At 30.1% G+C, this 22,304-nt stretch overlaps 1 protein-coding gene across 4 annotated transcripts in view; it reads right to left on the minus strand.

The window, feature by feature from the left end:
* Nucleotides 1–630: 630 nt before the first annotated feature.
* The window catches only part of Myo81F (unconventional myosin 81F), a 483,573-nt gene continuing 461,899 nt past the window's right edge, over nt 631–22,304 (minus strand). For 2 of the 4 annotated variants that reach the window (XM_081730773.1, XM_081730776.1), the window contains 5 exons: nt 21,631–21,932; nt 14,751–14,990; nt 14,236–14,439; nt 5,938–6,625; nt 631–1,593 (listed from right to left, as the gene is read on the minus strand). In XM_081730773.1, the coding sequence (XP_081586899.1) occupies nt 6,458–6,625; nt 14,236–14,439; nt 14,751–14,990; nt 21,631–21,932 (914 nt within the window). In that variant the 3' untranslated portion in view covers nt 631–1,593; nt 5,938–6,457. The remainder of the gene's footprint in view (nt 1,594–5,937; nt 6,626–14,235; nt 14,440–14,750; nt 14,991–21,630; nt 21,933–22,304) is intronic. The other 2 variants (XM_081730774.1, XM_081730777.1) reach the window with 1 other exon arrangement.

The following is a 22,304-nucleotide window of genomic DNA, read 5'->3' on the forward strand; positions in this document are numbered from 1 at the left end:
TTAACTTTGCATACAATTATGACGTAATAATTACAGGATGTTTTTATAATCTATATATTGGTATGTATATACAACATTTTAAATGTCTGTGTGTATAACTATCAATGTATGAAAAAAGTATAAAATAAAAAAACAACAAATAATGCCACATTTATTTTATGTATAAAAAAGTAACAAAAAAGATAAAACAACACAGTATAAAGATCAAGTAATTCAACAGTTTCTTTTGATTATATTGTTTGAAAGAAAGGAAATTATTTATTAAAAAAGAAAATTATTTTTATTTCCCTGATCCGAATATTACAAAAATCTCTTTTTAGAATACCATATACTGAATATTGTGCTTAATTTTTTTTCTGCATTTTACGCGCAAGTCTTTGCTTGTACATATATACATTTTTGTTTGATAACTGAAAATGTTATAAAAAGCAAACTGATGAAACATATTACTCGTTTATTTTTACATGTCTTCTGAATGATCTACAATCACACATCTAGTGTGAATATTTAGAAATATGGTACAATAGTAATGTTTTACGTTATAATATATATATTTATTTTATATATATATATATATATATATATATATATATATATATATATATATATATATATATATATATATATATATATATATATATATATATTCTTTCTTAGTTTAGTTCTTTATTAATAATTTGGCAACATAATTATTTTAAAAGCCTGTCTACAAGAAATGCTTTTTTCTTTTGACAATTTACGTACAATAAATATTGTTTATTATATATATATATGTATATACCCTGCAAGAACGTTATACAGGATAAGATAAGCAGTCATATGCATTTTGCTGACATGCAAATACTTTTTTTTAAAACACCAGGTCATATATTTTCAGCATATATGTTATATTCGCTGACATTCAGCATCGTCTCACATTCAGCATCGTATGTATTTTGCATTTGTTGAAACTTTCTATTTTTGACAGTTTGAGGATTAAATATACACACATGTAAGTATAAGAATTCATAAACCATGTACTGAATGTATTTTGAACTGTCCATTTGATCTATGATAATAATACTTTGAGCACATGTACATAACAATTACACCACAAGTAGATGTAATATTTTTTAAAATTAACGAAAAAGACTAGCGTCACTGTTCAAACAATTAAGATGATTTATATATAAAAAAAATATTTCCCACCCCATTTTGTTTTTCAACTGCCATATTTATTTATTCATTCTCAACATGAACAATAACTATGATTAATATTGTCTATACATGGATATCTGCCTATATACATTTTATTAATAGTAATTTTTCTTGTTTGGAAATCACAAAAGAAAATGAAGTTTTTTTAAATTTTTTTTTAAAAAATGACCGGATATTACATAAACACGTAACTACAGTATTCCGGTTCTATTCCTAAATATGTTATTTACTAATTAAGCAGCGATATAAAAAAATTAGCAATTGATTTGATCCAAGATTGTTTACAATGGAAGTCCAACTCTTCTATGTTCGTAAGATTTACCGGTTTGAGTATACTAGGTTTAAAGTTCAGCTTTTGAAGTTCCATTCAAATCCTGCTTTTATGCATTCGCTTCCCTACAAAAAATGATAAATTACGAAACAATATTAATAAAATATAACAAAATATTTTGTGGCTGTTGATAGCATTTGTTCGTGTGAAATCAGGAAGTTACTACACAAAGATATGATGCATTCCACACTATATCCTGGAACTAGTTCTTTTAACATTGTATCTATTGTCATTACTAGCACATGAGAAATGAAACTTATCATCAAATTAACACCATATGAGATCTCAATTATGAATCTACTCTCTTACGGCGGTGACTTGCATTCAGAACTTACAGAAATTTTCATTATTTTATTTATACATGTACAGGATTTCGTGTATTTGTGTAAACAGTTCTTTTTTGTACAATATTTAAATTCATTGTACTAATTTTAAAATACTACCTTGGACAAATCACATCATATTTCTTGGGGATCTATATTTCACTCAAGGCTTTCTTTTTCTCTGTGTGTATATATGTAAGAAATGACTTCGCGATATTTTTCAAGCTTCCAAGTTATTCCACATGAACAAAGGTAAAATTCGTGCACAATAGTGCAACAATTTTCTCTGAGATACTGTGCAGTACAGTAGTTTCAAATTGTAGCAAAGAAGGGGCCAATTTTATAAGCGTGACTTGATCCATATATTTTCAGGAGAAAAGAAGATATTGCGAGAGCAAAAAAACAAAATAGCTTAAGCAATCTGCACTTCTATTGTTAGTTTGTAGTTACGTTGGTTTACTTCTGAACCGAAGACTATGCTCATTAACCTTAATTTCGATAAAAAAAAGAAGAAGAAGAAGATGCTGCAATATTCCTTTAAATATAAAAACCTAATATTTTTCTAACGTTAATTGTAGTTTGATACAGAAAAATACGCCTTTCAGAAAGGTTTGCTCAATTTAAGGAAATGTTAGTAGTTCTTGAACGATTATTTATCCCTTTTTAAACATGTGCCTTCTAATCTCGGCGATAATAATAATAATAATAATAATAATAATATAAATGAAAAGTTGCTAAAGTAAAATAATTAAATGATGGGCAAATAGTATACATTAAATTTTACTTAAAATAATTCTTGATGCTCTGTAAGAAAACAAACAAAGAGTATTGAAGAGAAATAGGTACCAGCATCGAATATCAAGTATCAGGAAATTGTGGTGTCTGAACATTGAGAAAAGTATAAGAAAGATATCTTTCTTTCAGCATTGCCTCATATTTACATATTATAATGTAGTGGAAATCCAATTCTTCTTTTAATGTATTTAACTTGTAAAGTCTATGCCCTGAGTAAACATTGAGCTCTGAAATATGAATATAATGTCCAACGTAGGTACTTTTAGAATTGTTTTCCATTTTATTTTTATATTAAGGTATGGGATACATTATCAGTTTTTAAATAAATAAAACTTTATAACATCGTAACACATATGTGAGTGTTTATTATTATTATTTTTATTTTTACGGACAATAAAAAGACAAAAATATGATACAAATGTGAAAATTGAGATATATCAAATAGCATTTAGAGGCTAAGAAAGTATTAGGTTGGAAGCTGAAAGAAGTTTTTATATTAAAGAAAAAATATAAGTGAGAATGAATTATTTCTAGCATTAGAATTGTTTTTAAACGACAATAGAAAAGCATTATATTATCACAATAAACTATATTTACAAAATGCAAGATATAAATATGCATACTATTGAGACAGAGAAGAAAACTTATAGGCTAGTGCAAACTTATAAGCTAGAATGTAATCACTAAAACGGGATCAAATTTTGGATGTTGTAAATATACTCAGAGGAGAGTTGTTTTCCCTGAAAAACGAAAGAACATGTATGTTCATGAGATTTTAGAGTCAAATAAGATATTTTTAAAACCAAATTGCAGAAAGAATGTATTTCTTCATAAAATCAAATGTCGATTGCAAGTATTAAACTTAGTCTTGCAGAAAATATTGTGAAAATTCCAGATTTGTTTTCAACGTTCAAAATGAAATTTCAGGTATTAATGTGATGTAATGTAAGAAACAGGAAGATTACGGAATAGTGTTCAAGTAAAAGGAAAACAAATCAATCGAGAAGTCCGTAGAACAATGTCAAACGATTTGCACCAACAAATAAATTATAGTGAAAGAGGTACATAGAACTTGATAACATTTACATGTTTCCATACATAAACATACACATGTCGTAAATGTATACACAACGAAACTTATATAGATGTAACCAGGCCTATGTAGAAATATTAGAAATTTATCGCTTTACCTAGCATCCAATATGTAAATTAATGTATTTTATTATTATATAAATTCACCTACAAATCGTATTCGAAAAGAATGGTGGTGTCAAACACTTAATCAATCTGAGTCTAAAACAAGAAACAAGGAAACTTGTTATTGCTCTTCCACAAATTTTAATGGGTTCGCACGGTAGTTTATCTATTAGAGGTTAGGAACATAAATGATCTCTCTCGAAGATGTAGCATAAAGGTAAGATAATATCGCCAATAGTTGTTCATAGATAATTTTTGTAACGAAAAGTAAATTGATTCAATATTTGAAGGCATCCAAAGATAACTTGAAAAATTAATTACAAAACATTGTCAGGTTAATGTACAATATAAATATATGCTGATTCTCATAATAATTAAACATTTTATTTAAAAGAATAATAAAATAAACAAAGAAATTCTGACTTTAATGCAACTAACAACGCATATCTTTTCAAACAATAACTATTCAATGCCTCAAAAACAATCTGTTACATACCAGTTTTCCAGAAATGCTGCTTGACAATATTATTCGGCTTATAATACAAAGACAGTAAAAGTTAATTGTGAATATTTCAAATTTATATCTTGTTGCCACAGTATGTACACTGGTAGTTTCTTTCTTTGAAGTACTCTCTTAGATAGTCTCGTATACAATTTGCTTATGGATACTACTCCTAGTGAGTCACTTTAAGAACCTGACACACTAAAAATAATACAAAATTTACCATTTTTCTTTGCTTGTTTTTCATAAGTGATAGGAGATAACGAAATACAACTTACCATAATCATAGATAATGTTATTCTACAACAGAAAATACAAACCAGAAGAATTTTCAGCGTTGTCATTCATAGAAATTACAGTGTTACCAGAGTAACATTTTCCCCAAAAAATCTAAGGTAAGGCAACAACTAGAGGAACGAACTCAACTGCATTTGATTATGTATCATGTTGTCTTCGAATCCTGTGAACTACCTTTTAAATAACATTGTTCTTTAATTTTAATAACTCTATGTTAAACAGGATTCCAAGAATAGTTCAACACAACAGCAGTTCTACATAAAGTAGTTCGCAGGATTCGAAGACAATATGATACGTAATTAAATGTGGTTGAGTTCGTTTCTCAGGTCGCTGCCTTAACTTAGATTTTGGAGGAAATATTATTCTGGTAACACTGTAATTTCTATGGATGGCAATAATGAAAATTCTTCAGGTTCATATTTTCTGTTGTAGAATAACATTATCTATGACTGTGGTAAATTGGATTTCATTACCTCCTTTCACTTATAAAAAAAACTAGCAAAAAAATTGTAAATTTTCTATTAGTTTTAGTATGTCAGGCTTCATATTTCTTTCTTTTTCTCTTCTTTTTTTCACGCTCTTAAAGATAAGCTATTCTTAATATTAGACCAGTTTTCAAGCAAGATTGTGTAGAATTATGATTGAGTAACTGAATATTTTTTTAAGACTGGAAACGTTTAAACTTCTTATAGTTAACATTTTCATATCCATACTTTTAAAATAATTGTCATAATAATAGAAAAAAAATCTTCATATCCTAGCAATTTCCTATTTTATGATGTCTGTATATATATATGTACCTAAATACTGTCGTAACTCTTTCTGGTACTTCCGTACCTCTGTCCTCAAAATATTGACTTACAGTTTAAAATGCTTGAATGTTAGGTCTAAAATGCGTTTCATTCTTAAAGAAGAGGTCATTAAATATAAGAAAGTCATTACAGAATATCAAATAAACTCTAAAAATAAAAAAAGTGACCTGTGATATAGCAGCATACCACTAATACTGCTGAACCTTGTCTTGTAATAACATTAAATAATAGTGTGTATTAAAGTTTTTAGTTTAAAATTTGTTAAAGAAAAGATTTTCTTTTTTGTCATGGCAGTCATCTCATATGGAAAGTATTTTTTTCTTTATTTTTTTAAATATTCGTTTAAATATACATAAAACATTTTTAAAATGCATTTATATTTATAATATATATATATATTTATGTATATACATAACTTTTCTTATCTTATATATATATATATATATATATTTATACGTATATACAAACTAAAACAATACGTACACAGCTATAAAAATGTCCATAGCGTCACACTCATTTAGTAAAGCAATTAAGTCTCCTCGCCTTGCTAACCCAATTTAAGTTACGTTTCTTTTCTTCTTCTTCTTCCATTAGTTAACAGACCGGAAGTTCCACGTTTAACCTAACCAACGTCAACAACTTCTATTTTTCTTCTTATATTATCGTATCTTTTCTACGCTGTCAAAAGGCACATTCCGTACCATGTTTCTTCCATATCAATGAATGTTTGTGCTTCGAAAAGGTCAGCGTTTATTTTTGGCTTTATTTTGAAGTTTTTTTCAGATTATTATATCTTCGTGTGCATAGAAGTATGTAACAGTCTATTGTGTCTGTTATTTTTGTTAATACTAAAATGACTAGGTAATCACAAATGTGGTAATACTCCTATCTGTTCGATTTAACTCCTTTGCACTCGCACTTACACATATTGTACACTAAAATCAGAAACGTTTCATCCTTACTTTATAACTCCTAATGCAGCACAAATTTTCAATGTTTTGTTTTAGCTGGAGGTTTCATCAGTTGGTTTCAAAGGAGGAGCGGGCTTGTGTAGGATGCTAACTGGCCTATTATTTGAAGCTCTTTTTTTGTTGGCCTCTCGTCGCCTTACCTCGTGTGGTGATTGAAGCACTTCCGTATACTCCCGAATCAAATTCGCGATTTGGAAAGCCTGAAAAGAAATTTAATAATAGAAAATATGAAGTTTTTCATGAACTAAGAGTACTTTACCAATACAAAACAAAACGTAAGGAGAATTATACAAGCTTAAATTTCTTAAATCTTACTTCATCTCTATTAGAAGTTAAAACATTAATGTTGTTCTGAGTTTAAATGACTATAGGCTGAAAATGTTTGAGAAATTAGGACTAGATGCTTTTATCAAATATTGATATGATTTGTCAGATATGTTGGATGATAATGGATTGTTTTGATATGGACGTAGGGTTAGGATCATCCAGGAATGATCTTTAAATATACAGACGCTGGGTAGTAAAACATCTGGAGATTTGGAGATTGTGTAGAAAGATATGAACATATGATTAGAAACGTCTAAGAAATTAGAAAGAGTCAGATTGGTAATTTATAAAAATATGTGGAGTTGTATAAAGTTTGTACGATGGTGGAGTTGTATAAAGTTTGTTGAGGTGATCTTGGATTATTGGAAATAAACATTAAATTAGTCAGAAGTCTTGTTGTCTTAATTTAGTAATGCTTTATGTTGGAAAGAGTTTTTGGAAAACTGATTGCTTAGAAATAATTAATCCAAACATTTTATATGTATATTGTTTACTATCTATGGGAAACATAGCTAACTAAACAATTTCTCCGTCTCTTTATGAGTATATTCATCATAAATTTGGCTCTATTGTAATGTATGGCAAACAGTTTTATTCATTCAATTTATAATCCTTTCACGATTCTATTTGGATTCAAACAGTTTCGTCCCAGTTATCATATAAGTTCCTTTATAATTCACTAATCAGATCATTTGCTCCTAATCTGTGCAAATAATTGTTTCTTTAGTGATATTTATTATTAATTTTTTTTCAACACGTGAAATAAATAATTAAGTGCTAAATGTGCTTGCTTAAAGTACATTTAAGTTGTGTTAAATCTGCTTTACAACTACTTTTGTGTGATAGATTTCTTGAAGAACATAACATTGAATACCAGAAAATAATTTTTGATACGATACAAGTATCTAACATAGGGAAATTTATTGGTGAAATAGGAAGTCGAAATCATGAATTTATTTTAATGTCAACGAATAGACTTACAGCTGGATTTCTGCTTCGAAGTTGGATTTTAAAATAAATAAATAAATAAATAAAACACTGTATGATACATAAATGGTGAATTCAAATCTTTAGTTGAGATGTGTTCCTCACTCTGTATTTTTCATTAGCAGAAATTATTACAGCTTTGTTCTCGTTTGAATAACCTTCTTTATTGTATGGTGACAGTTAATTAGGATGATCAAAATATAGGCGTATCGTATAGGAAGTAGAATGATTTTTGGAAGGTTAGCTTTTAATATTAAAGTTACGGTTACGTTTGGGTTAATTTGCTTTCGCTTAATTATTACTTAACTGTTCCAAAATTGAATCTACATCCTGGAGGATATGCTTATATTGTATATTTACTGGCTAATAGTCTGATGTGATACGTTGCTTCCATTCACTGCTCTGGTTACTGTGATTCGTTAACGTGATTCATAACGTAATAAAAGAACTTGTAATTGTAGCAGAGAGTCGGGACACTGAATCGTGTTTTGCCATACATTATAATCGTTCCTTAAATTTTGCCTCAAAATTTAAAAGTGAACCGCAAATTTGGAAGGATGGTAGTACAAAGCTTCGCGAAATATTTAAAGATTTCATCTACCTTTTCCAGCATTTGATTTTAATTTTAGTAAATGAAACTCAATACAACAAATACGGTAATTTTGGACAGTAAGATATTTAAAATTAATCAAATGTTTTAAATGAATTAACAGTTCTTTTAAAGACCTTTCTTATTACTCAGATATTTGAGTACTCGTCAATTATGACGTTATAGCAGCATACAAAATTTCTGGCCTGCAAAAAAAAGATCTTAAAACAGTTATTTATTTGTCTTTTGATGCTATTATCCAACAGCTCTAGTTTCTAAATCTTTTATATTCTTCATTATATTTAAGTTGTCACTAAAATTAAAAAAAAAAAAAAAAAAAAAAAAAAAAAAAAGTGGTAGAGCTATTAGTGAAAGCTCTTAATTAGCTAAGCATTTTACGAAACGGTTATTTAACTAAAAGTAAATGTTCAAAACTTGACTGTTAGCAAAGATGTAACGAAACCATTTGCTTATTGAGTATTTTTAACGTTTCTACGAGTAAATGAATATTTACGAAGTTTACATGTGAACAATGACTAAACTTATCTCAGGCCTAAAAGACAGTACACAGTGAGAGAAAGACTGCATAATGAAAAGCCACAGAGAATAATTTATCAAGTGATCTCGTGTAGCTGAATACCGGTAGTTAATACATATGTATTTGGTGCGTAATTCTTGTTCGAATCCCGATAGGGCACATACTTTTCGGTTAAATTAAATGAAATAGATATAACTTGTATGGTTCAGAAATAATAATAATTAATATATGGAATTAAATAAATAAATTATATGAATTAGGCTAGAATTCTGGCTTGTAAAAGACATAATAAAGAAAGAAAATAACCTGTCCTAGTGTAAGTCACAACCAGTTGTAACGATTTTCATGGCTGATTTGGTAGCTGGTAATAACGATATTAATAGCTGATTTTAATGATAAAACTAGTTCTATCATACGAATAATATAGAGTTTGTTGTAAAAAATATAATATTCTACAATCTTCGCATCTTTCTCCATATTCGTATATTAGTATAGTAGTCTTGTTCAAAAAATTTTGACCACCCACCTTGCTTTAGAAGATCATGTTCTGGCAACCGTGCGTAGGGAATTTTAATACTTCAGCTCTAAATAAAGATTTAAATTGACCGAAAAAATCCATACTTGTTCAATTTAATTCCAATTGTATGTACCAATGAAGTGATTTTTAAAGAGGCAGATGGAAAGATTTTTCTTAACAAGGCTGTACCCTTTTTCTAAAACTAGATTCAACATTTCTACATATTCTTCCAGTTTACTATATTCATTGTTGAAATCTATGCAATCTTTAAAAAATATCTACATTTGTACATATTATTACAACTGTTGATATTGTTAAACTAGATTACAGGAATTCTCACTTTAACTAGAATAACTTTGTAAACGAAGTAGTAACTATCTTTGCACATCAGAGAAGGCAATGTTTTAAAGATAGAATCGGGCTTCAACATGTCATTGTTACAGTTTGAAATAATATTAGTAATTCTTGAAAATGGCCATCTGGAGTGGCATCGCGAAGAATTCAGCTTTAGCAGAACTTATATGTTACTAAATGCAATAAAAGCATCAACAATGCTACATTTTACGTTGATTACTTCACAATTTGAGTTAATTTATACAATAATATTATCTTGGTATTAAAATTAATTTTAAAATTATAATTTAGGAAGATTCGTGTGGAAGATATAATCAGTGTTGGCAAATAAAACACCTTCAATTCCATAAATTGAAGAAATGTAATTTCCAATATATTTATGGAACACAAATTGCCACTGTCAAGATTATAAGAATTCCACAAATATAGGGTGACCCAATAAAGCCTTCTACATTTTCGACTGTAACCTGTCAGTGGAGGAGCGAGAAGAAGTCATCGCTTCCGCTCGCCACTCTCCTGCTGTTTTCGGTAGTCATTATGGTTTGGTTGGGAGCTAATCATGAGTACGGCAATCGAAATGTCTTTCAGAAACAGCAGTTCTATGATTACAGTGCAAAGAGCTTTTTGCTTAAAGTTTGCTATTCCACGTAATGAAAATGTTCCTGATCGGAACACTATCTTGCAGTGGGTCGAGAATTTCCAAAGAACAGGTTCAGTGTTGAAAAAAAGAAAATCATCTGGTCGACCTAAAAGTGCTCATGCGCTTAAGAACTTTAAGGCTATGAGACAGTCTGTTTTGCAGTCTCCAAAACGTTCTGAAAGGAAATATGCTGCAACTATTGAGCTTCCCTGGGAAAGTGTAAGAATAATTTTACAAGAATATTTGCACTTTTAGTTGTTTGAATAAAAGTTATTCATTTTATGCAATAATAAAAAAAAATAGTCGCAAGCCGTTATATGCAAGGATCAAATATACATTTATGTTGCTAAATCTTAACAAATCCGATGAAATTAGGATGTTTTGAATTTTGTAGACCAATATTGTCTGAAATTGAGATTCCAATTTCAATATAGACAAAGAAATAATACAGTTATAGTGGTTACTTCAACAAATAATATACGGTAGATTGCATCAACTGGAGAGATGTTAATGAAATTAAACATTTCGAACGGATTCTGCTAGTGGCAATGCTCTTGTAGGTCAGATCAAAGAATCATTAACAATTAATTTATGCACCATCCTTACGAAGATGGACAATGAAGTAAACCAATTTCAAAACAAATTTCTTTAATGTTACCTATTGTAAAATTTACCTTTTGGTGATTGCGTTAAAAAACTACAATCTAATGTTTAATACAACAACGTGATTTGACGATTCCTTCCAAAAATATCTATCAGCAGTAGAATAAGTATTTGGCATATTTGGAATTCATGTATAAAATAACAGACAAATTCTGACCAAAGCATATATTAACTAATAAATAATAGCGTTACAGTTTCGGCAAATTAACTTTGCCTTCATCAGACACATTATCTGATGTCTGATGAAGATAATGTGTCTGATGAAGGCAAAGTTAATTTGCCGAAACTGTAACGCTATTATTTATTAGTTAATATATGCTTTGGTCAGAATTTGTCTGTTATTTTATACAAGAAGTTCCAAAGCTAGAATGAGTGGCATTTGGAATTCAAGATCCCTATTCAGCACGACGTGGTCAAACAGTTTAATATGATTTCAAAACTATATGTACCCTTACGGGAAATTGAAACCGGGTCTCCCGTATGGAAAGCGAGATGGCTGATCATTTAGCCACGAAGAGGCTCAGTATACAGAGTAGAAATATCTCCTAAATTGTAGTAATATTGTAAAAATACGCTCTTATAAATAGAGAGTGTTTTCTAATCAAGATTTGTAAAACGTTCTAGCAGCTGAAGTATCAGGCTTTGCCCTTGAAATTTTCTAAATAGCCTCTGGTCTCTCGAAATTTGCTCCCTCACAAAAAAATCTCTATTTATAGTCATGATAATTAGGGCTTCCTAATGGAAACGTACACTCAAGAGTGCATCGTATAAAATACCATTTTTCAAGGTATTAAGAGTCCATTTTAGCGTAAAAACAGAGTGTATGTAGAGAGTATGTATTGGTACATCTATTTTCAATTTGCACCAAATACTCGGCGTACATGCGAAAAAAAAATCTAATTAGGTTATGATCTTTTCCTGACAGTTACCTAAAAATAGACCACGCCAACGATGTAATTTGTATAAACGACAAATAAATAAATAAATAAACGAGCACAAACATTCAGCTTTATATTATATAACATTTGTACCTAAAAATTTACAGTATGTATTATTTGCATATAGTTTTCTTTTTCTTTTCGTAAAATGTTTATACTTTGGATTATTAGAAAAAAAATACATTCAGCACCAATTATAATTGAAGTAGTCGCTTTGCATTAGATAAAAATAAAAGAAAACTAAATCAGTAAATGATATAATAAAAAGAAATTCTCTATAAAGGTGGAAAGACAAAATATTTTTAATTAGAAGTCAATCACACTGTTCATAATCTCATATTGACTGGTTAAAGTAATCCAATACCTGTTTCAAACCAGCTTCACATTACAAAGAACACTTTTTTTTTTCTGGCAAAAAGTTGCTGGTACTTACGAATATTTTTTTCTATGTATTTTGATTGGCTGCTAAGGCAAGCGTTAAAATTTATACAGTTGGAAGAAATTAGCATGTAATGCCATCTATTGTGCGAATTACCTTTTAAATGCAATACCCTTGTTCAGTCTTCAAGTCAATTTAAATTGAAAAATTTATATCATAAGTATAACAAAAAATAAGAAATGACTAGTTAAAATTGCATTTTAAAAAAATCTTCAGAAAAACATTTCAGTACTGTATACTACCAGAAAATAAGTACTTGAAGAACATATTCTGAAAGTGTAAAAAAAAAAAAAAAATAAATAAATAAAAAATAAAATAAAATAAAAATAAAAATAAAAAATATTTTTAAATGCTTTATTTAAAAAATATAACGAACAAAATAAAAGAAATAGTGCTATTTTTCATTTTTTTACTTTTAGGAAAATCATTTTTTAAATCCAGGTGAATGACTGAAAAGAAAAGCATACAATCTCAAATATACAGGGTGGCCCAAAAGTAAGTATACACCCCTATATTGATCAAGTACAACATTCTAGCTTATAGGTTTATTTGCGTTGGCTGTTCCAAGCTTGATATAAGTAAAAATATATTAAGAACAAATAATAAAGAAACTAAGTCTACCTGATGGATAACAATAAGAAATTATATAAAAAGCAATGAATTGATAAGTACGGGACCGTATACCTACTTTTGGGCCACCCTGTACAATCAATTTATAAATTATTAAATTACCTTTTAAATCAAGTTATTTTATATGAGAATGCTAACCATGCTTTTCTTTTAAGTCATGCATAATTAGAATTCACTTTACAGTAATTTTCTTGAGATCAATTATTTTCTTTTACTTTTGTGTGGTTTATTTTATTTTATTTTGTTACATAGCCTCTAGAAAGATGTTGTTTTCCCTGATCGATTGCAAATTTTGTGAAGAATTGTTCAGATCTAATTGAATATTTAAAAAATGTCGTTATTTCTTTATTACATTTTCTAGGGGTACAATAGAAGTGTTGAAATTTTAAAAAAGTAAAGTATCATATCCTACGAGTTATACATACCAACACCACACATTTGTATACGGGGTTAGTATATCTCTCCGCTGTTTGTTTCATGGCCAAATGATAATGAAAAACGAAGGATAATCACTTTTCCAGTCTAAGATGAATCTTTGTTGCTTGAAATGTTTTGCCTAATGAACACCATATATCACTGACATTATAATTAATTGTGTGTGTAATGTATTTGCTCATTACATACGGTATGCAAGAAGAAAGAAAATATTGATCATATATAAATTAGAAACTCCAACCAAAAGTAGGCTCAAATCTTGCAAATGGTGCGAGATATTGAAAAAATCTCCCCTTTATGGCACCCCTTTCCTCTTTATGGTAACCGTTGCCGATTTTTATCAAGACGTCTTTCACTTGTGTCTCTAAAGGGATATGTACATATGTTGTGAGGAATGACAAGAAGATTCATGCTCATATGTGAATGATGTGCTGTGTAGAGAGCTTCGAAAAATCATGAAAAACTGAAATTGTTCTGGACCATATGAATATTACCCCTTGTGTACTACACAATCCAGCTTTACTCAGCAATAGAGTTGAGTTGTGTACGAAAATCTAGCTTCAAACTCAATCAAGATATCTAACTTAAAAATAACATAAAGGTAACAATGGAATATTGTATTGTTACCAGACTTATTTCACTGCGCAAAACTTCATCATTCTATGACGTCGGGAAATGAATTAATTTAGGTTGTAAAATGTTGAAGACACAGTTGAACCATTGCAGGTTAAAGAAAAGCTTATAAAAACTTACTTGTGAGGTAGAGAGGATCACTTTACTTTGCTTCTTCTCGCTTCCAGTGATGATCATAACGCAATTGAGAGCAGGACTATAACTCAGAATGCTCTCGTACTCATAGCTACAAAGAGCATTCCGTGAACGGTGTTCCAGTAAGTGAAGTCCGTCTTGATCCACAGCTAACCATAACACGCGAGGCCAATTCGAAGTAAAAGATTGCTGAAAAATAAATACATACATACATAAAGTACATAACTAAAGTATAAGTAAATTATACACTTCTACACTTCTTGATAAAGTTTTAAAACTGCACAAAATGAGTTTAAAATGTTTAACAAGTTACTTATCTAACGAAAAATTTTTAAAAGACTAAATCCCCTAGAATTATAACGAAACACATTTCTATTTCAGTAGCATGTCCAATTTAATTTTTTAAATGGAAAGTGATCAGTAAATAGTTATGAATAGATATTTTCACTTTGTTAATACATTTTTTTAACCCACAAATACGGAATATAATAATGACTCACTGTAACATCGAATATGGTAGCCTTGTGAAGAGGCCAACTTTGAATGAGATTGAGAAACGCCTTCTTAGCCTCTGTTGGTGTCAGTCCTTGCAGACTTCTGTGGTGCATGGCAATACTTTCGGCAGAGACGTTGGCAGCCATACGAGGGGGTAGACAGTGGCCTGAGATTTGTCGATAGTCAGGTGGCACATCGTTACAGTCTCCAAGTTCTAGTTGTGCTTGCAGGGCGCACAACATCACCTGCAAAAAACACAAGAAAAATGTTAGTATTATTCCGAATGACGAGTCCATACTTTTACAACGTCAACAAAAAATACAGTGCAGTATATAAAAATTAATACTTATATGTACGTGACTATTTCGAACCAAAAAATACACGTATATATACTGAAAACACTAAACAATTTACTTAGATATAGAGACTCCGTGGTCTGAGCAAAGAGAAGTGGTATGGAACTGCACAATCGGAAAAAATGACATACATTAAGACACTTTAATAAAGTTTTGTACAGTCTCTTTCTCTTTCTGCTCAGAAGGTGCCTTAAACGTCTCAAAGTTAACTGTATCAGTTTAGGTTTTCAGTATGTGTATTAGTGTACTTTCGCTAATGATGTAAGTGCAATACTGTGTGTGTTCAATGCATTTTTGTCCATATATTTTAAGAAGGAGTTAAAATATTTAAATATAACTATTTTGTATAACAACAACTTTTTAAAGTCCGTCCGAGTTAAGTATTTGCATAGTTAATACTTCCAAAGTTTATTTCTATTACGAGTAAAATAAAAGTTAAAATATTCTATACATAAGTTCATTCACTATTTGATACAAAACGTTATTGTCCATTGGTGGAAGTGAAATTTTAGGCATCGCGCAAAGAGCTTCACATATCAACCACCGAAAACAAAGAATATCACCAAAACAAAGCTATGTATAATTTTTATTTCTAGTGAAATAAAGTAAAATCTGATACAATCATTGTTTAAAGGATTATTAAATATGTTAACACAAGTATGCAACCAGAACGTATTCTATGAACAGTACATTACACTAATGAATGTTTTTTACATTTATGGTGTATGCCCATCAATGTTTGTCAATTAATAATGAATTTCAATATTTTATGAAATGCAAATATAAATAAATGTGAAAAACCTATTTTTATTTAATTTGAACACTCTTCGGACGACTTATTAACTAGTGAACTTCAGTCTAAGAAAATCTGTAAAAAACTTATTGTCTTACATTTCTTAGTCAGTGCTGAAATGGTATAGCAATATTGAAGTTCGACGATATAATAATATAATAAACGATCTGAGCAAGTTCTCATTTGCCTTTCAATGCTTATAATCATTGCCTGATGTTAATATATTTTAGTTCAATAATCTATCATATCGGATAAAGTTTTAATGATAAATGAACACAAAGGTATATTTGTAATCCTTTTCTCATTTTCTATGATGTACACTCGATCTCGATTAATCAATATGTACCATCTTCCAAATAGCTATTTACCATTCTCCATTCTTAATAATATCAATGCATTTATCATTATAATATTTCCATTACTAGAGTGAATCTGAGACATAAGTATTGGAGTAGTAACTACATGATTATGCGAAGTATTCACACTACAAAAGAAAACAAGTTTCAGAACTATAACACGAAATAGTCAAGGAATTCACTACAAACCGTTATTTCGTGGTTAAATGTGCCAGCTCTACTGTCATTTTATATATTAGACTCTGTAATCCACGAAAGATAAAACCCCAAGTAATATACAAAAAACGTCAATGTATATAATCACAATACACGAGGTAAAGAAAACACATATATTTCTTCATGTAGACTACCTAGTAGAAACATTGTAGATTTTTTTTTAAATATCCACTAAACTGTTTAATCATTTATCACATACCATTAAACTGAATTATAACGCTAATAGACTCAAGGCGGTACGGTAGAGAAAAAGCACCATTCCACTCCACCCCATATATATATTGACAGAAATATATTTCTCTGAATTGAAAATCATAAAAACAGTAAGATACATGTATCTAGTAGTAAATGAAACCAATACTAGACTTTCAAAGAGAAATGTTAAAAATATTGCATTTAAATCAAGGTAACTATATATTGTTACTTGGGATTGAAGCGGTTGCATGAAAGTGACTATATATATATATATATATATATATATATATATATATATATATATATATATATATATATATATATTAATAATTTGGGCTCATACGTAAATGTAACTTCCACATTTATTTGGACACTGAATGCAATAAATACAATACCAATTATAACTAATTTGTAAATGGAAACTTAAAGAATAAAAAAGTATTGGACTGGGTCGGGAGATGAATCCGAGTCTCTGGGTTCTGGATTTCATTCTCAGCTCAGTTCGCTTTTCACTCCGAATTCTTATTGAAGTCGTACACATAAGGAATCTGATGAAAGCGAAATTGATTGATTTATCCCATTTTTTTCTTTTTTTTTTTTTTTTTTTTTTTAAATATTTTGCGGATATTTTACATTCCGTCCTGATATTTAGAAAGTAAGTGATCTAATATAGTTTACATTACTCCTATGTAGTGTGTCAGTTTACAAATATCCTCCTATTAGTCATAATGGCAATCTTTGTTGTACGGGGTCAATTACATCTTTAATTTTTGTTTCAGATATTTTCCTCATATCTGAGAGCCGTATTCATGACTAGCATAACTGAAACCTTTCTTTCTTTTTCTTTTTTTAAAATTTCTTTCTGTTTTCTTCATTTAAGATTACTTCTGCGCAGACGTGATTGTCAAGGTTAACCATGACATTGCAGCCAGCTCAAAGCATTTTAACCGCCATGGCAAGGCCATGGGTGTTGGTTAGCAGAATACCATTCATTCATTAGAGAGGTTAAACAAAATCTCGGGAAACAGCTTGCACTGTAAAGAAACGATAATCAGGAAATCCAGTTACAGACTTACGAATTTGTTGACAATATGGGAAATCATCTGAAAAATGCATTTTCAACAAGTACGGGCGATATGTTTCTAGCTAATTATCGTAGGCAAAATACTTCAATTATAGTTATAGTTCAATTAGGAAATAGAAGATCATATATGAAATAATCAGTCTGCTCACAATTTCAGTTTGAAAACCATCAGATTTTTCTGCTGCGAATCCTATATTAGTATATTTTGACTTACATATTTCCTCTACGCAGTTAATGGGTAATTAATTATGAAAATAGAACACAAAAAGCCAGAAAGTAAGCAAATTAATTACGCATGCATGAATTAATGAATTAGAAGAGGACTACGCATGCACGCTATTGAAGTTCTCCGCATGCAATGAGAACTATATTCTCTTATAAGTAACTACTCAAGATATTGGATAAGCAGGAAGAAGACAAAATCCTTTGTAAAACACTCAATCCTGCAAAGCCATTAAAAATAAATCCAGAATTTTAATGGAAGTAAAATACTTTTTCTTGTTGTGAGACACGTTTTTATTAAAATAAATTCGGAATTAGCTCTAAAAGCCTAAATAAGAATGTCAGTATTATTTTATCATGACTTTACAATTTTCGCTTTTAGATATTTGGTATAAACAAGTTTAGTGAAAGAATACAATCTATTGCACTACAAATGTACAATTAAAAAAAAAAAAAAAGTTCCATGTAGACGAGAATCTCAGCATAGCGGCTAACTAAACTTATGGCTTAAGGTACCCGAAGGTTATTGCGAAAAAATTTTTATCTATTGAACTATATCTTAATAAAAATAGATCACTTTGGATTAACACTCACTTCCCTAAGGCCTCGATTTCCCACCTCCTTGTTTCCCGAAATATCTCTTTACCCCTGTATTTAGAGCTGCCAGGTCTCCGGACGCCGTTCAGAGTAACTGTGATCCAAAAATATTATACAAGTCTACGGACCAACGAAATATGACTATCGGCTTAAATATTTAATTATTTATAACTAATTATTTATGCCTTATATGTTGTAGTTAGTTGACGTTAGTTATTTACAAAGAATATATTTCTATTATAACAAAAGTTTATTTATTATTATTATTATTATTATTATTATTATTATTATTATTATTATTATTATTATTATTATTATTATTTGCATTGTTGTGTCTGTATTACAATTGATTCGACAGAGGTGGAGATGAAACTTAACATTAATTTCAACGGATATGAATTGTATAATAAGTTTTCCGTCTTGAAAACTTTAATATCAACACTTGGCAGGAAGGATAATAATATCTGTTTCAAATTATGAAATGTGTTTTTCGAGAAAGCAAATGCATCAAATCCACTCAAAATAATGCAGTATATCCTGCAAAATAATGCAGTAAATCAGTAGTACAAGTGTTAAATAGATATTTAGTGTAATGAATGCTTTCTGCTCAGATGATGGGAATAGAATGTCAACTGAACTAGTGATAGCCGAAATTTGTGTGAAAATGAGTTTAATAATGACGTGTAGAGATTTCCACAAAACGGTTCCCCTTAACACAAGAAGAAGATTCAAAAATTATTAATAATAAGGTACGCGTCCACAATCAATAACTTATTTTCATTTAGTCGGTACAGTATATTTTCGTTAGCAGTAATGTTACTATTAGTGGTTACAAGTGTTAGGAGTAACGGTGGTAATACAGTAAACATACTAAAAATTTAATTTGTGTCCCCAAATACACAAATAAGCTGGTTTCCAGACTTGCTCTCAGTTCAGTCTGGAAGCCCTACTATGTAATATTCCCGACTAAGACTCGATGCACCGTCCATCTCATATTTTTTGTCTTGTCAGAGAAAGGGTCAATTTTCGGAAAGAGTACTGATGGATAATGGGAAGCGAGTTCTTTACGATACTTCACAGTGCTCCCATCGTTGATTGTACCACATGAGTTTACTCTCAAATAACCAAAATTATAAATGCGTCAAGAGAAAGTTATGCTCTTTATTTGGTAGACTGCTCAGGGTATCATACCTCTGGGACTGCTGCTACCTGGCAAGACAACCTATAGAGTTTTGTATTTGTAATAAGTGAAATGTATGCAAGGAAAATTGACAATTGTGGAGAGAGTACTAATACAAAACGTCATTAAGATAACATTATTCAATTGTTATCCAACGTATACAACTATTATTCCAACTTAACTATTATTCCAACTTCCGTATATATCCAACTTAACTATTATTCAAACTATTAGTGTGGAGAATTGCTAATACATTCTCCATATTTTCCGTTAGCGTCGAGAAATGTTAATACGTTCCCAATATTTTCCGTTAGCATTGAGAAATGATAACACGTTCCCATATTTTCCGTTAGCGTTGAGAAATGTTAACACACTCTCCAGACATTACACCGTCGAATTACCATTTGTTCTATTTGTAAGGGACGGTACCGATTACACGTACTGAACGATTTCTTTGGCTCACATTCCGTATAGTTCTATCGTGAAATACATTGTTGCTGCTGGGAACTATTTCTGGTTTATTAAGTTACGGTAAGTCGAATATACGGAACTAGTCTCTATCCTAAGATTCTCGACACGGTAATAGTCATAAACTCATTTAGTTTTACCCGTAGTCACTATAGCAGTGATTGTCTCATTTTCGTATCCTCAGGATACATAACTTAAAAACTGTAATAAACTCTATATAACTATTTATCTTCTTTTAGAACATAGTAGATTGATACATAGCATGTGATACAGCGTCTCTATTTATAAGTGACTGAGCTTAAAGTAATAATTCCAAAGGCTTCTCCAAACATTTCTTCCAATCACTAGGCACTACATCATTAGTCTCCAACTTTAGTTTTTCATGCTGATTTAAAAAATGAACAATCATATTTTAAGCGTTAAACTCCAACTTCTTTTAAGAAAGCTATATACACTCATCCGTAAGTAGTATTGTGGTGAAAGAAGGTGTGCATTTTTAGGTCCTTGAAATCTTTATTAGAAGTCTATGCATTAAAGCATACTACTGAGAAGTGCGAGTAGAATTTTTAAACGAAATTTGAGTATTCGTTTCTATTTTGAAAATAGCTGTACCTATAATCTAGATTCTTGATTTCAATTGTTATGGTGATACTCATAACTAATACTGTCTTTTGTCCAGAATTGAAATTCGGGTTTTTATTTTCACATTTACTCTTGTATTAAATTTCCCCAATATGCACCTTTATGTAGTAAGTTGAGAAATCTCGAGTTCCATTAGTATTTTCCTAGTTACATTTTGTATAAAATATTACAAAGAAGAATTTAGTGAAAGCAGAACCAACAAGTAGCAAACACACTTCACACAGAAAAGTTTGGAATATTATGATGTTATGCAGTCTACGAGTAAGCACTGCGCAGCTAGCACAAGCCAGAGAGAGTTTAACGATATCATTTGTATCGTTATAAATTGCCACTGACATCATTATATGAACTGCAGTAAATATCAATAACCACCTCTGACGCTTCAATATCTTATTTTTATTCTGTCCAGATAGATTAGAGTTTCTTGGACAGAAAATGTCAATTCACTGAATAGATACTCTACAGCGTGTCATGAAATTGCAAAATACCAAAAGCTATCGTAGACGGTATTAAGTTACAGTGAAAACGAACCAGTTTGCTTACATCAGATGCAGCACAACGTGTTTTATTTTCTAATACTATGATCCACGTGCCTAAAATTTGTTACTGCTTTTATCATGCTATTCCAAACTTTCAGAATACGAATAAAGCATAGAAGTGGAATAGAATTTGAGAAAAACTACGAACGTGCTGATAAACTGCCAAACCCAAGCGAGATCCTCCACCATTTAGACTTTGAGGCAATCCACGATATTAAATGAAAATAATTGACTCACACAGAACCCACTTACAGCTTCCTTATCCGTGACTGGGAAACGATCAGCACGAAGACTGTGCAGCACTTGATGATAAAGAAGCTCCTTCTCAACAGGGTCATCTAAGTCTATGTACTGATCCAGGAACAAATGCTTCTTAAATAAAAACAAATGGTGGTGTCGTCGCGCAGCTTTTGCTGCCGTGCTTTGCGCACCTAATGACTTTGTTCGGTACCGTTCCCACTTAGACATCACATCGGCTACTTTCTCGTCTGGCATTAAACTTCTTTCCGTGTTGCCGAGCACTTCGTAAATAGCGTAGCCTGTGTATTGAAAAAAGAAAGAAAAAGGGTAAGTAATAAATTACTAGCAAGTATAGAGATTCTATATAATCAACAGCCCAACTTCTTTTAATATTGAGAATTAACCACAAAGAAAATGAAGTACACCGATATTGAAAGAATTAGCATACAAAATCATTATTAAAAAAAAAACGAAAATAGTTGTAATTTAATTAAAACAGAGTTATTATTATATACCATATCTATCATATGTATACTATGAGGAAAGAAAGAATGTGAATAACCTAAGTTTTTCACAGGAATTGAGAAAGAAGTTTGTTTACGCTTAAGTATCTTATATAAACCGTGAAATAAAATATACTTCTTTGTTTCAACCAAACATCATTACCATTG

The sequence above is a fragment of the Thermobia domestica genome, chromosome 11, assembly GCF_964235325.1.
Source record: "Thermobia domestica chromosome 11, izTheDome1.hap1.1, whole genome shotgun sequence".
In the NCBI taxonomy this organism is placed as follows: domain Eukaryota; kingdom Metazoa; phylum Arthropoda; class Insecta; order Zygentoma; family Lepismatidae; genus Thermobia; species Thermobia domestica.